Source organism: Engraulis encrasicolus, chromosome 11 (genome assembly GCF_034702125.1).
Source record: "Engraulis encrasicolus isolate BLACKSEA-1 chromosome 11, IST_EnEncr_1.0, whole genome shotgun sequence".
Taxonomy (NCBI): domain Eukaryota; kingdom Metazoa; phylum Chordata; class Actinopteri; order Clupeiformes; family Engraulidae; genus Engraulis; species Engraulis encrasicolus.
Window position 1 is genome coordinate 32,483,830 of NC_085867.1, and position 15,000 is coordinate 32,498,829.

General features: G+C 45.3%; 1 protein-coding gene across 4 annotated transcripts in view; it reads right to left on the reverse strand.

Moving 5' to 3' along the window:
* Window positions 1-803: 803 nt before the first annotated feature.
* nup214 (nucleoporin 214) overlaps window positions 804-15,000 on the reverse strand; it is a 104,446-nt gene continuing 90,249 nt past the window's right edge. For 2 of the 4 annotated variants that reach the window (XM_063210499.1, XM_063210497.1), the window contains exons 34-37: window positions 12,970-13,162; window positions 8,879-9,027; window positions 4,369-4,399; window positions 804-990 (exon numbers count right to left, since the gene is read on the reverse strand). In XM_063210499.1, the coding sequence (XP_063066569.1) occupies window positions 969-990; window positions 4,369-4,399; window positions 8,879-9,027; window positions 12,970-13,162 (395 nt within the window). In that variant the 3' untranslated portion in view covers window positions 804-968. Of the gene's footprint in view, window positions 991-4,368; window positions 4,400-8,878; window positions 9,028-12,969; window positions 13,166-15,000 lie in introns of all 4 variants that reach the window. The other 2 variants (XM_063210498.1, XM_063210496.1) reach the window with 1 other exon arrangement.

Sequence of the window (15,000 nt, forward strand, 5' to 3'; positions counted from 1 at the left end):
ACAGATAAAAACTATACAACTTAAAGAGCACACATCACTCTGGCTGTAGGAATAGGAAAGCATTCACTAAGGAGACTTCCTATCGCGTTGGGATAACAAGGCTAACGAATTACATCAGTGCATTGGTCAAAGAGACGCTGACTAGTGTGTGTGCTTGTGCAGGCATGCGTGCGTGTGTAAGAATTAAGCACCTTGTTGGACCTTTCTATTGGGATGCCTTGGGTGGTTGGGAAAAAAACAAGCTCTAAACCAAGTGTTGAACGACCTTAAGTGCAAGGACACAAACATACACGCGAGGATGCGCACATACGTATGCACGTGCACACACACACCCACGTGTCAAACGTACAATTCTGGGAAAGGTTGGCTAAAGAAACCCTCAGGGGAACACTTTTTAAGTGATGGAATTTCATAAATCTTAATATGTCTCTACTGTACTTTTAAGCAAACTACATTCATCGCTTAATGAATAAAGAAAAGTGTAAAATCATGATAATAACCACACATTAATGCGAGGTTAGGTTCCACATTAAATTACAAAAAAACATATGCGTCTCAAACTGGAGCGAGTAGCAAATCTTTCTAGTAACAAATGTAAAAGACAAAAGAAAATAAAAGACATAAATGTCAGTTCTTCAAGCACTGACATGCTGGTTGTGATCTGTTGGTAATTAGACTCATTGATTAGGACAGTCAGTTGCGATGTGTCTTCAGGCAGGATGACCGATGTCCTTTCACTCCCCATTGGCATAAGTGTGTCTGTTTCGAAAAGACCCCATCCCTCCATCTGCACTAACTGCCTCCCCCACCTACCCACCCCCTCCCTCGGCTTTTCAGCTGCTCACTTGCCCATGTGTTGAGTTCAATTAATGAATTCATTCATTCGCTCACTGGGTCTCCTAATAGCTTGCTTGAAGACAAGACGTGGAGGGCACAGCAGTAGCGTGTCTTCAGTCTTTACTGATTTACTAGGCTCTCCAGCCAGATGACCTAGAGAGAGACCAGGAAAAGAGAGACCAAAAAGAAAAAAAGATATTGCTGAAAAAAATCTTTTTTTTTTAAAGAAAAAAAGAGAACTAAAAGTGTTTTCTTTGAGTTCTGTTTGCTTTGAGGGGGATGCAAGATACAAGATGCGTAGGAGGGGATTTTACCAAGTGAACTGACGTAAACAGTCACACATACACACACGCACACAAATGTGCACACACCCACGCACACACATGCACCCACGCACCCACACACAGACACACCCACGCACACACATACACAGACACCCACACGAAGGTGGAAAGCCGCAGCAAGAGTTACACAAGTTTTCAGGTTTTCTTTTTAGTTATGCATTTAGAATAGAAGACTGTAAGGACCAATACAAAGCTATGTAACGTCAAATATCACTTTACATGTTGGGAAGAACACTGATGTATGATTGAAGCATTTTACCCTTTTTTCTACACCAAAGTTATTTTTTTCAGTTATCATAGGTTATTTTCAGGAACTCCAAAGTCATTCCGACAGCCTTTAAAAAGATTTGGCAATTTGGGAATAGAATGCATTGTTTTCTGAATGACTGGAACATTTGCAGATGATTCTAGGAGGAGAATGGAAAATGCCTACACTCCACACAGGTTGAAGAAGTTCAGAATGCTTTTCTATGTTGCCTACATATCTGAAGCAGTACAGAAAGAGGCAAAGTAGTGGTCAACATTGTGCTTGTGGCCAATTTGGTGATGCATTCTTCGATTTTCATAATTGTAGAAAATGATTTAAAAGATAATAAATATGTGAACATAAATGTGACTTTATGATTGATTTAGTGTAGTACTTTACATGGTTTAAGTTACATGTAAGTTTTGTGTTCAGTCCATGAGTGTGTAAAATATTAATGTATGTTTGTGTTTTTAGGATGTATTTAGTGTGGTGATTTTGGCGTCTGTGTGAATAATTTTTTTTATTTGGTGTTGTTTCAGTCAGAGTTCGTTTACAGTACGAGTCTATGTGTGCTCATGCGTGTATGTGTGTAAGTGTTTAACTGTGTTTGAGTGTGTGTGTGTGTGCATGTGTTGAAGGCTTGCTTGGTGTGCAGTGGCGTGGTGATCCATACGTCTATGGAACTAGGCCAGAGAGGGTACAGACAAAGAGGGGAGGAGAGGAGAGAGAAAAAAGAGGAGTGAAGATAGAGAGATGGTAAGAAGGATAAGAGTGAAAAGATAAGGAGAGAGAGAGAGAGAGAGAGAGAGAGAGAGAGAGAGAGAGAGAGAGAGAGAGAGAGAGAGAGAGAGAGAGAGAGAGAGAGAGCAGGGCCGTCTCTATAGAATGGGCTGAACGGGCTGCAGCCCCGGGCATCACCGCTAGGGGGGCCTCCGGTCGCGGAATGTCAAATGACAAAAAATAATAGAAGAAGAAAAAAAAAAAGAAAACGAGCGAAAATGTCGAGCCATAGGAAACAGGAGATCGGAGCAAAAAAACGAAAATTAGTAGAAATAAAAAAGGAAAGAGCCAAAGAATTATTACAGAAAACAACCAAATTAACCAACCTGTGGAGTAGTCAGCCTGCTGTAGCGGCTACCACCAGCAAATATTTTTTCGGTAGGCTACAGTTCTGGTCCTCCTTGCGCAACTCTCGAGCAGCATGTGGCTCGCCTTTGCAGCTCGCAAGGTCTATTGTACGGTCAGCATGAAAAGGGTATTGTTGTGCTGGCTGTCTATCAGCTGTCAATAACGCCACGCGGACTTACTAAAGCCCTGATCAAAAAGCGAACCGCGAGATATTACATTCCTCACGCAACCTTTTGGTATCTGTACTTGGCGCGGCGCGTGCATAGTAGGCTGCATCAACATGGTAGGCTATGATTTCGCGACATCGGCAACTTCGTCAGCATTTAAGATAGTGTTAGTCATGTCAACGTTATTGTTTTGAAAGATGTAATTGCTGTCAATGCCAACAGACAGTCAATTAGTTTCTAGTCGCTGAAACACCTTAAAAATAGCGACAGATAAGAGAGAAGGTGGGAGTCTTTGACAGTGAGAGAAGGCGGGACATATCTCACAGATGCACGCCTATGGCAAGCCGTTTTAACATATAGTTTTTTAAGTGACACGTTTTTTTTCTTGTAGGCCCATGTAGACCATCCTAATTTGAGTTTATAATTTCTAATATATCAGTTTCAGTAGCCTACAATCTTAAATAGCCCTAGTGTAATATTGTATGCAATAATTTGTTTCATTAGTAGGCCTACATTGGATAGGCATATAGCCTACTACATTTAGACTGATAGGTTGGCAAATAGCCTACATTTCCATTGTGGAATATTATATTAGACCTACATAGGTTATCTACACAGTACATATGCAAATTATTATTAATTATTTTATTTTATTAATTTAAAAATATTTTTATTTTATTGATTATTTATTTTATTTATGATTTATTATTATTTTTGGGTTTCGCGCGCTATGCGATTAATCGCGATTAATCACAGAAAGTCAGAACATGATATGAAGGGCCCCATCCGGGTAATTAGCCCCGGGCCTCAGAAAGTGTTAATCCGGCCCTGAGAGAGAGAGGATGAGATATATAGATTCTGAAAAAGACTGTGAGTGATAAAGAGAAAGATGGATGTACAGAGATAAAGGAGAGCGAGCAGATGGAGAGATATAGAAAGAGATGAATGGGAGAGAGAGAGAGAAAGGGAGGATGGGAGGAGGGGTCTTAAGAAGAGTGATAAAGAGATACAGATATAGATCAATGGGGGGGAGAGAGAGAGAGAGAGAGAGAGAGAGAGAGAGAGAGAGAGAGAGAGAGAGAGAGAGAGAGAGAGAAAGAGAGAGAGAAAGAGAGAGAGAGAGAGGAGATGCTGATGATGAGAGCACCACTGATGCTTCAGTATGCACACCTCTCTCAGCATTCAAATACATTCCAGTACAATGCACCCCAGGGATTGGTGTGTGTGTGCGTGCGTGCAGAGAGAGTTTGGGGAGTACAGATAAACAAGTAGAGAGAGGAAGGATGGGAGAGAGAGAAGAAGAGAGAGGGAGGGGGCAGAATGAGATGGAAAGGAAGAGGCATGGGGCATGGGGCATGATGGTATTGTGTGTGTGTGTGTGTGTGTGTGTGTGTGTGTGTGTGTGAGTGTGTGTGTGTGTGTGTGTGTGTGTCCATTCTTTTCATGGCAGTCCAAGTGACCTTGGGTTACTTGAGACATTTTCTAGGTACAGAATAACACACGCACGCACGCACACACACATACATACACACACACACAAACACACACGCGCACGCACGCACGCACGCACACACACGCACTCCCACAGTCATATGCATTGTTTACAACATTGGTTCCACATTGCGCAGACGAGATCAATACTTACTGATTGTTGTTTCCAAAGCCACCAGGGAAACCTGCAAGACAAACATAGAGGCAGAATCAGCACAAGCAAGACTGGCCACCCAGTCACTACACCGGTACAATGCCAGAAAGACCATATACAGTGCCTGACAAAAGTTTACACACGCCTGTTCAAATGGCAGGTTTCTGTGATAGACAAAATGACAGAAAGGAAAATATGTTTTTCTTTTTCAACATTTAAAATAAACTATAAACTGTACAATGCAATTGTAAAATGAGTGCATAATGTCAAACAAGGATTTCTCTTATATTCTTATCATATACAATACCAAAGCGAAACTAAACAGAGGGGACATGGAGCAGGCACCGGAACCTTGGGTACACACTGTATGTTGTGCACTGTGCATTCCTTAAAGGGACACTGTGCAGGAAATGGTCAAAAAAGGTACTGCAACTATGCTGCTCATTGAAACTGGGCTGCCTATTGCCAAATTTGAAATTCAAAATGGTGGACCGTGGAGAAGATCCCCCTTTTCATGTATGAAAAGTGCAATTTTTCCAGTCATAATGAATACTTAGAATTTGATGGTGGTGGTAAGTATTCATGAAAAAGGTAACATTAGTGAATGGGCAGCATGGATTCTGGAAATAAACAACAAAAAAATCTCACACAGTGTCCTTTTAAAGAAGAAAGATGTTCAAACTGTGGGCCCTGAATGCATTCCAAATGGGCACAAGATCATATTTTGTGTGTGTGTTGCTGTGGATTTATTCAAGTTTTATTGTTTATTGGGTCAGAGGTGGCCCCAAACATTCGGGAAAATTTCATGTCAGCCCCAAGTCGGTTGGAAAAAAGGTTGGGAACCCCCTGTCTTAAAGTGTGCCTTTATCCATAACCACAAGCGGGCAGAACAACACTGTGTGTGCGTGTGCACGTGTAGGTCTTAGAGCACAACGTTATTAATTACCCCACGCAGGAGAGAATAGCCATCGTGGCCAGCGCTCCCGTTGCAGCCTGACTTAACACCCACTGACATCCACAGTAACATGACCCCTGGCTAAGGAGCCTGCCTGCCTGCCCGCCTCGGTGTGTGTGTGTGTGTGTGTGTGTGTGTGTGTGTGTGTGTGTGTGTGTGTGTGTGTGTGTGTGTGTGTGTGTGTGTGTGTGTGTGTGTGTGTGTGTGTGAGAGAGAGAGACAGAAAGAGAGAGACCGAGAAAGAGAGGGAGAATGAGACAGAGACGAGGGAGCGGTGAGCAAAGAGTGGGGGAGAGAAAGAGAAATAGAGAGAGCGAGGGAGATAGACTGAGAGAGACAGAGACAGAGACGGAGAGAGAGAGAGAGAGAGAGAAAGAGAGAGAGAGAGAGAGAGAGAGAAAGAGAGAGAGAGAGAGAGAGAGAGAGAGAGAGAGAAATAAGAGACTGGGAGTGAGTGAGGGAAGAGAGAAAGTGGAAAAAGAGACAGAAAAGGAGAAAGAGAAAGAGGAGAATGAACTATGAGAAAATGGAAAGCAAATGTATTGGCAGTGAAAATGGAGGGATACAGAGGTGACAAATGGATGGATAGATGGATAGATGTATAGAAAGAAACCAGGGAATAGAGAACCAGCCAACCATAAAGATAGCCATACACACTGAGAAAAAGCCTATTTGTATGCATGTGCACGCACATACACAAAACCTATGCTGTATATAGAAGATAGATATAGAATGACAAATATAGGAGGGGGGTTTGTTCCGTGCGTACAGTGTGTAGTGCATGTGTATAGTGCAGTGTGTGTGTGTGTGTGTGTGTGTGTGTGTGTGTGTGTGTGTGTGTGTGTGTGTGTGTGTGTGTGTGTGTGTGTGTGTGTGTGTGTGTGTGTGTCCATAAGTGGGCCAGGCTTCTTTAATATGGCCATGTGGGTACGGGCTGAGCCGCTGGCTAGAGAATGTGGGTTAATAAGCGAAACCGCTGGTGGGATTTCAACAGCCAATCGCTGTCCCTCATCCTCACGGAAGAGCCAATCACGCAGCTTTGTCCTGACAGCCAATCAAACGGCTTTGTCCTAACAGAACCCCTACTCCGCTCGCTATATTCTCCTACACTTAAAGGTCAACCATCCACAGTCTTCAGCATATGATAAGCCACTCATACCCCCTTACTCATCCATCACGGCACTGACAATCATGGATGAAGGAAGGGTCATACAGTTGTACCGATTCACAGGTAGCTACAAAGACAGCAAGTGAAGCATATACAAACGTCCCAAATAATCTGGAGAAAGTCTTGAGAAAATTTCCAATATATCTCCAGAAAAAAAGATCTATAATGACAATTTTTGATTTAAATTATGAAAGATAACTTTGGGTTGGTCCTTTTCTTATCTACAGATAATGAATGGGCAAGCTCTAGTCTATGCAGTGACACTCCCATCAGACAGTGCAGAGTCTTCACACAACCAGATCTATACAGCTTTATGCAGTTGGATCATCATAGAGTGGAGTAAATGTATTAATCCTCAAAGGAAATAAATGAAGGACTGAAGAATTAGTTATAGACAGCGTCCAGTCTACAGGTCCACATTCACAGAACCGTCCAGCCGTAGGCAGACACTTCCTTTTATAGTTTGGAAAGATAATAGCTTTGGCTGGTCATTTTCTTCATCAACCACACAAAAGTAGGTTACGTCCATATGGTGGCACCATCAGACAGTGTACAGTCTGTACAGACAGGTCTGTACATTCAAACACAGAGCAGCATGTAGAGTCTGGTATTCCTGAAACCATCCAGCAATGGGCAGTGCCACCAGCCAAACTGGCACAGAGCCAGAGTCCCTGAGTCCACCTTTGGGCACCTCTCCTCTCCCGGAGACCTCTGCTGCCATCTCCATCTCTCGGGGCAGCCGGTTAGAGAGTTGTTCTTTCAATTTGGGGGTTCTAGGTTTGAATCCCACCTGACTTCCCTCTACATCTCCATCCATGGCTGAGGTTCCCTTGAGGAAGGCACCTAACCCCACATTGCTCCAGGGACTGTAATCAATACCCTGAGAATAGTAAATGTAAGTCGCTCTGAATAAAAGCGTCAGCTAAGTGTAATGTAATGTAAAAAAAAAAGAAAACTGCCTCTATATTGCATGTCCCAGAGAGTGCCTTTAGGAGGGTAAATTAACCAGTTGGTTAGTCCTTTTCTCATCTCCATAAAACAATAAAGCAAAAATAAGACGTTCATATGGTGGCACCATCAGACAGTCTATACAGCCAGGGCTGAGTTCGCCCAAAACATTTAAGTCTAAGTAGTACTTCAGTATGAGATGCCCCACAAAAAATAATATACCACATCACTAAACGCTTATATATACAATCATATATACATGCAGTACATGCAAATAAAATGCTTGAACAAAGTCCATGTGCGAGGTAAATAGTGTATGTATAAACTGTAAGTGATGATGTGAGACCTTTTTCTGATATTGCCAAGGGGGCATCTCATACATAAATATTTCATTAGGTTTAAGTACTACTTAAAGAGTTTTTGGGAAACCCAGCAGCCCGGATCTGTACACTCAAACAAACAACAGGCAGCGCGTAGTCGTGTAGAAGCAGTTGGCAACCCTGGGAACGCCCATGAAATTGCTTCTTTCCCCCCACGCTGGCTAATCAATATGCCAAATGACTGGCAGTGATTGGACTGCATGAGCATTCGAAGGGTAAAACAATGCAGTTTAATAGGCGGGCCAGAGGAGCCGACTGGGTGAATAGACGCCCACATGTCCGACACCATCCAGCAGTAGGCAGTGCCACCAGCTGGGTCTCTGAGTCCACCTCAGGGCTTATTTCCTCTCCAGCACACCTCTGCTGCCTCCTCTCTGCTGTGTGTCCCAGAGTGCCTTTAGCAGAGTAAATGCACCAGTTGGCAGCCAATGCACACCCGCCCCACTGGAGGCAGAACGCAATCATTAATATGGCACACAGCCTGCCAAAAGCCACTACCATTGAGTACACCCTTGAGAGAGATTACGCAGACAGAGAGAGAGAGAGAGAGAGAGAGAGAGAGAGAGAGAGAGAGAGACAGAGACAGAGAGAGAGACAGACAGACAGACAGACAGACAGACAGATAGACTATGTGGTGTGTGCGTGTGTGTGTGTGCGTACATGTGTGTGTGCGTGTGTGTGAATCTCATTTCGATGTCATAAGAATCCCAGCAGCCCAGTCTTCCAGGAAACAATAAGAACGAAAACTTAAAAGAAAAGAAAAACATGTTGCAGTTGTTGTACATATTTGTGTGCGTGCGTTTTGAGAACCGTGTGTGTGTGAATTAATTTGCATTAGTGTGTGTGTGTGTGTGTGTGTGTGTGTGTGTGTGTGTGTGTGTGTGTGTGTGTGTGTGTGTGTGTGTGTGTGTCTAAGTATGTGTTTGAGGGTGTGTATTATGCGTGCGTGTATTATGCGTGCGTGTGCGCGTGCATGTGTGTGTGTGTGTGTGTGTGTGTGTGTGTGTGTGTGTGTGTGTGTATTGCGTGCATGCATACGCATTTTGTATATCCACTCACCTCCACCACCACCGCCACCGAATCCAGGGCTTCCGAACCCTCCGGCCTGGCCGAAGCCAGATGGCTGCTGCTGGGCCAGCCCCCCAAAGGATGGAGCACCCTGATTGGCTAAGCTGCCAAAGGTGGGCTGGCTCTGCGGAGATGCAAACCTATAGGAGGAGAGAGAGACAGGAGCCGTGTATTTGTACGTTTTATTCATGGCACAGACATTGTTACTACAATTTTATTACCACAAAGGACACTTATGAACAAGTCATAAAGGAAGGCATGTAGAGGGATACATTTTTTTTTTTTAAACAAAAATGACACTGTAGCCCCACACATCTAACCTTCAGTCAGAAACTCAGCAACATGTAAACAACCCAGGCTGTTTATTACACAAAAAACCACACAAACAACGTGATGCCGTAGCACATATTGAAAGTTTCCATTCATGACCTTTAAGCTAAGACCTTGAGAGAACAAGTGTGGATTCAGAATCACAGACTGTATTCCTTTTGAGTGGGTGTGCTGACATTGCCCTTTTTTGTCATTTGTGTGTGTGATTTGGCTAAGAGTGTGTGTGTGTGTGTGTGTGTGTGTGTGTGTGTGTGTGTGTGTGTGTGTGTGTGTGTGTGTGTGTGTGTGTGTGTGTGTGTGTGTGTGTGTGTGTGTGTGTGTGTGTGTGTGTGTGTGTGTGTGTGTGTGTTAGGGAAGGTACTCAGAGGGGGCGTCGTAATGTGGAAAGATCCAGAAAAGGTTTTGTGTTTATGTGTATGCGTCAAAGAAGAGGTTTTGAAAGGACTCCGCCACTGCCAACGTATGAGGATTCAGGTGTGTGTGTGTGTGTGTGTGTGTGTGTGTGTGTGTATGTACATTACTGAGTTTTGAGGTGTTCAGTGTTTGTGTAATCACAGACAGTAGAGAGAATGTGAGTGTATTCTCCCTGCAGAGAAAGACAATAAAATAGAGCATGGCCCTTCATGATGTTCAGATTCGTTTAGGGAAAAAGCAAAAGAGAATGAATTCCCTACTGTGTGTTTATGAGTCTTTATTACTGTGTGTATGTGTGTGTGTGTGTGTGTGTGTGTGTGTGTGTGTGTGTGTGTGTGTCTGTGTGTCTGTGTGTCTGTGTGTCTGTGTCAGACAATTGGCGCTGTACGGCTGCCTCCAGAGCTGGTGTGTGAATCTGGGAATGTGTATGTGCGTATGTGTCTATGCATTTCAAAGCACAAAACACATCACTTTAATCTTTCAAGCATGAGAGAGAATGTGTGGATATTCTTTCACTTCTATGGAGAACTCTCTTCGCTGTGTGTGTGCGTGTGTCTGTCTCTCTGATAGATCTTTGGTTATGAACACAAACCCTTCTCTCAAACAGCATTCACTCATACATACAAGCTCATACTACAAAAAAGACAAAAGTACACGCACGCACACATGCACGCACGCGTACACGCCAGGATCCGCAAGCAATGTATTGGCACACCGACACAAATCCCTTTGACTTCAAAGGCCCTGCTAATAACGCAGGCCTGAATTATTATGCAGATGAGGGAGGCAGTAACACACAGATAAACACACACACACACACACACACACACACACACACACACACACACACACACACACACACACACACACACACACACACACACACACACACACACCTCAAGACAATGATCACACACAGTACCATGCGCCTGTGTGTGTGTGTGTGTGCGTGTATCCACTGCATGCATGACACTGTGCATGAGTATGTGTGTGCTTGAGTGTGTGTCTGCGTGTGTGCATGTGTGCGTGCGTGCGTGTGTGTCTGTGTGTGTGAGGCAGCGACATTTTATAATGAAGCTACACAGTCCTTTAGAAGGGCAAGAGCCATATTGCCACTGTAATAACACAACAAAACTGGCACTTAAAAAACAGCATTGTCACCTGGCTGACAAATATGCAAATATGCTCAAAGCATCCTCTCCATGGACAGCTGTGTGCTGTTAGCACTGTGTGTACACACAACTATGTCCTTGATTGAACCTTAGAACATACGGTACACTGTGGAAGTATAGCAGTAAATGCCTGTCATACTGTGTGTACAGAATATGATGTTTATGGTCATTTCATTTGGGATTAATTAAACATATAGGGTGCTCAAACACCAGTCTACTACTGTAGACTTTTGATTGTCCTGGGGTTAATGGAGGCGGAGAGATTTAATACACCAGGGGACATCCTGCAAAGACTTAACAACATGCCCTTGGGAGGTGCTGGATCGTACTGTAAATCCGATACAAACATACACACAGACAGACAGACATGGGGGGGGGAGAGAGAGAGAGAGAGAGAGAGAGAGAGAGAGAGAGAGAGAGAGAGAGAGAGAGAGAGAGAGAGAGAGAGAGAGAGAGAGAGAGAGAGAGAGAGCGAGAGAGAGTGGCCGTGTGTGTGTGTACGCACGCACGCGCGTGTGCGCGTGTGTGAGTGTGAGTGTGTGTGTGTGCGCGAGAGAGAGAGAGCGCGAGAGAGAGAGCGAGAGCGAGAGAGCGAGAGAGAGAGAGCGAGAGAGAGAGAGCGCGAGAGCGTGAGAGAGCGAGCGAGAGAGAGAGCGCGAGAGAGAGAGCGAGAGCGAGAGAGCGAGAGAGAGAGATGGTCAGACAGACATGCATCCCCTAAGATGGTGTAATACCAGAGTGGTCCATCAGACTCGCTGAGAGAGTGCTGTGGCCAGATGCCAACTGGATTACTGAGACACACCAGCAGGACAAGGGCATAGATCACAGCCAGCCAGCCAGGCAGCAACGCTCACACGCACGCTCGCACAGTACACATAGACGCATAGCAGGACAGGGGCATAGATCACAGTCAGACATGCAGTAACGCACGCACGCCAGCACACACACACACACACACTAGCACGCACGCATTCATAGCACACACGCACAGCAGGACAAGGGCATAGATCATAGCCAGGCAGACAGCAACGCGCACGCACACTCGGCAGACACGCATATAGTAACAAGAAAAAGGAAAGTGACGAGTGAAAGGCAAAAAACACAGAGGAAAAGAAGAGGGATTATGGAGCCACTGGGCCAAAGCCTTCTGTTTCCAGAGGTGACAAATCTTCCGCTATCCGAGGGGGGGGAGGACGCAAACTGTGTGTGTGTGTGTGTACAACAGATTAATCTGCACACAGCTCTAGATTACCTCTTAATAACTGAGGATAGCAGCACATCGTCGGCATCTCTGCCAGAGGGCAGTGCTTCTGTGTGTGTGCGTGTGTGTCTGTGTGTGTCTGTGTGTGTCTGTGTGTGTCTGTGTGTGTCTGTGTGTGTCTGTGTGTGTCTGTGTGTGTCTGTGTGTGTCTGTGTGTGTCTGTGTGCGCGCGCACGCGTGCAAATGCCTAGCAAATTGCTAAATGGCACCCATATGATGTGCCTAAGTGAATATGTATTGTGTCTGGTAGAACCTGATCCTTTTTTTTGTCGTTCCCAGTTCACCATGTCAAATTCGGGACAAAATCGGGCTGTAATGACCATAAAGGCAAGCTCAGGGTCAGAGCTGAGTCAAAACAAATTCTCTCTCTCTCTCTCTCTCTCTCTCTCTCTCTCTCTCTCTCTCTCTCTCTCTCTCTCTCTCTCTCTCTCTCTCTCTCTCTCTCTCTGGACTATCGTGGTAAAAGACTGTTGCCCTAGCTTCATAAAATCTTAAATAAATGGTTCTACCTTTAGGATAGTCACCTAGCCGATGTCACTTAACTATCACCAGCCGAATTCTGGAAAAAAATAATCTCTAAAAAGGTCCCGAGGCACTGTCATCAACTGTCCTTTTTTATTGCAGTGCCACAAACTGATGCACTGGCTGCATTGTGGTAAAATACTGTTGATAGCAGTGCACCTTGGGACTTCTTTGTATTGATAATTAGTCTATCTGTGCTCTCTCTCTCTCTCTCTCTCTCTCTCTCTCTCTCTCTCTCTCTCTCTCCCTCTCTCTCTCTCCCTCTCTCTCCCTCCCTCCCTCCCTCCCTCCCTCCCTCAGAAGTCAGGTTTATCTTACCCCCCCACGAAGGGCTGCACGATTATTTTGATTATAATCACAATCACGGAGGAACACACACTTACCCGAATCCTCCAACATTAGCGGCCGCTGTTCCCTCTCCGAAGACCTTCCCGGCGGAGGAGCCCATGGGGCCGGAGGAGCCCATGGGACTGCTGAAGGAGGGGCTGGCACCGAAGGCTGCCCCACCCCCAAACGCAGGGGCGCCCCCAAACGCCGGGGGGCTGCCGAACACAGGTGCGCTCCCAAATCCACCTGCTGCTGAAGAGACACAAACACACACACAGAAACGATAAAACGACTCATAAATAAGGTCGGTCACTATCACATGTGCAATTAAAACTATACATATGCACAATAAGACTGGGCAGCCATAAGGAGATGGGCGCAGCGGGTTGCATGTTCAAATCTCACCATTCCACTCCCTATCTCACTCCATAGCGGTGTTCTTGAGCAAGGCACCTAACAACTATAGTAAGATCATCATACATAATACACAGCAGCTGCAAATAGATAAAACTAACAAGAACACACAACAAGACAGCAGATTCTCCTACACAGAGACCCAAAATACAAAATCAGCAACCGCTTCTTAAACATTCTTGGCAATTGTGAAATACACGTTTGCATCACAAATACTCCCTCACGGGGGTATTGTCTATGCTGTACATTGATCCCTGATGGCACTGGGGCTGTTCAGCTGTGGTTGGTGCGAGCATCTGTGCGTGCGTCTGTGTAAAGCCTGTGACCACTGGAGAGCATGTGTGTAGATATTGGTGTGTGTGTGTGAGGATACAGGTGTGTGTGTGTGTGTGTGTGTGTGTGTGTGTGTGTGTGTGTGTGTGTGAGGATACAGGTGTGTGTGTGTGTGTGTGTGTGTGTGTGTGTGTGTGTGTGTGTGTGTGTGTGTGTGTGTGTGTGTGTGTGTGTGTGTGTGTGTGAGATCTGAAATTACAGCCCGGACCACAGTCGGCTGTGCTCAGCTCAGCTCAGCTGGCCCCCCTTAATAATTGATCAGGCCCAGTGTAACTAGATTACGCTCTCTAGGCCACCAGCTCTAATGGGATGACCAGGATATACTACTGTTGACTTGTCTGGGCGTAAAAACAAGACCGACAGACAGAGATGGAGAGAGAGAGAGAGAGAGAGAGAGAGAGAGAGAGAGAGAGAGAGAGAGAGAGAGAGAGAGAGAGAGTGTGAGAGAAGACAAGACAGACAGACAGACAGAGAGGTAATTGAAGAAGAGCAAAAAAAAGAGAAAAAATTGAAGGTCAGATACTGCAGGTGGAGAAAGGGGGGAGAGTAACGAGGAAAGGAACAAAGAGAGGGAGAAGGAAAAAAGTGAAACTGACATCAAATAGAGAGCTGAAACAAATAACTCTAAGGAGGGGGGGGGGGGACAAGACAAGACAGTAAGAGAGAAAAATCCACACAGCAAGAAATAGGAAAGAAAGAGGAAAATGGACACAGAGAGAGATGGGGCTGGGTGGTGAAATAGGAAATAGACAGAGACATAGAGAGATGTGTGAGACTGGGGTAGTGTGATGAGATGGATGAGGAGACAGAGACAAAGGAGACAGAGACAGAGTGAGGGAGATTGCTGAGGTGTCTGAGAGCGGCAAAACAGCCTGTTTGTGGAATCTTACTCCCCCCTCAGGAGAACAACAGAGTTTCGGAGGTCTGGCTCCCTCTCTCTCACCCTCTGTGTGTGTGTGTGTGTGTGTGTGTGTGTGTGTGTGTGTGTGTGTGTGTGTGTGTGTGTGTGTGTGTGTGTGTGTGTGTGTGTGTGTGTGTGTGTGTGTGTGTGTGTGTAAGCGAGAGGGAAGGCAAGATGGAGTGGAGAGAAGGAAGGTCAGAGAGAGAGACCAGGAGAGAGCAAGAAAGAGAGAAACATATTCTAGGCTAGACGATGATGAAATGCACCTGAGGAACAAGTGGACAGGAGAAACACAAGGGTAAGATGCTTGGAGGAGGAGAGAGGGCAGGAGAGAAGGCAGGAGAGGAGAAGAGAAGAGAGAGGGCAGGAGAGTTGAGGAGGAGAGAGGGTGGGAGAGGAGAGGAGAGGAGGGTAGGAGGGGAGGGGAAGAGAGGAAAGA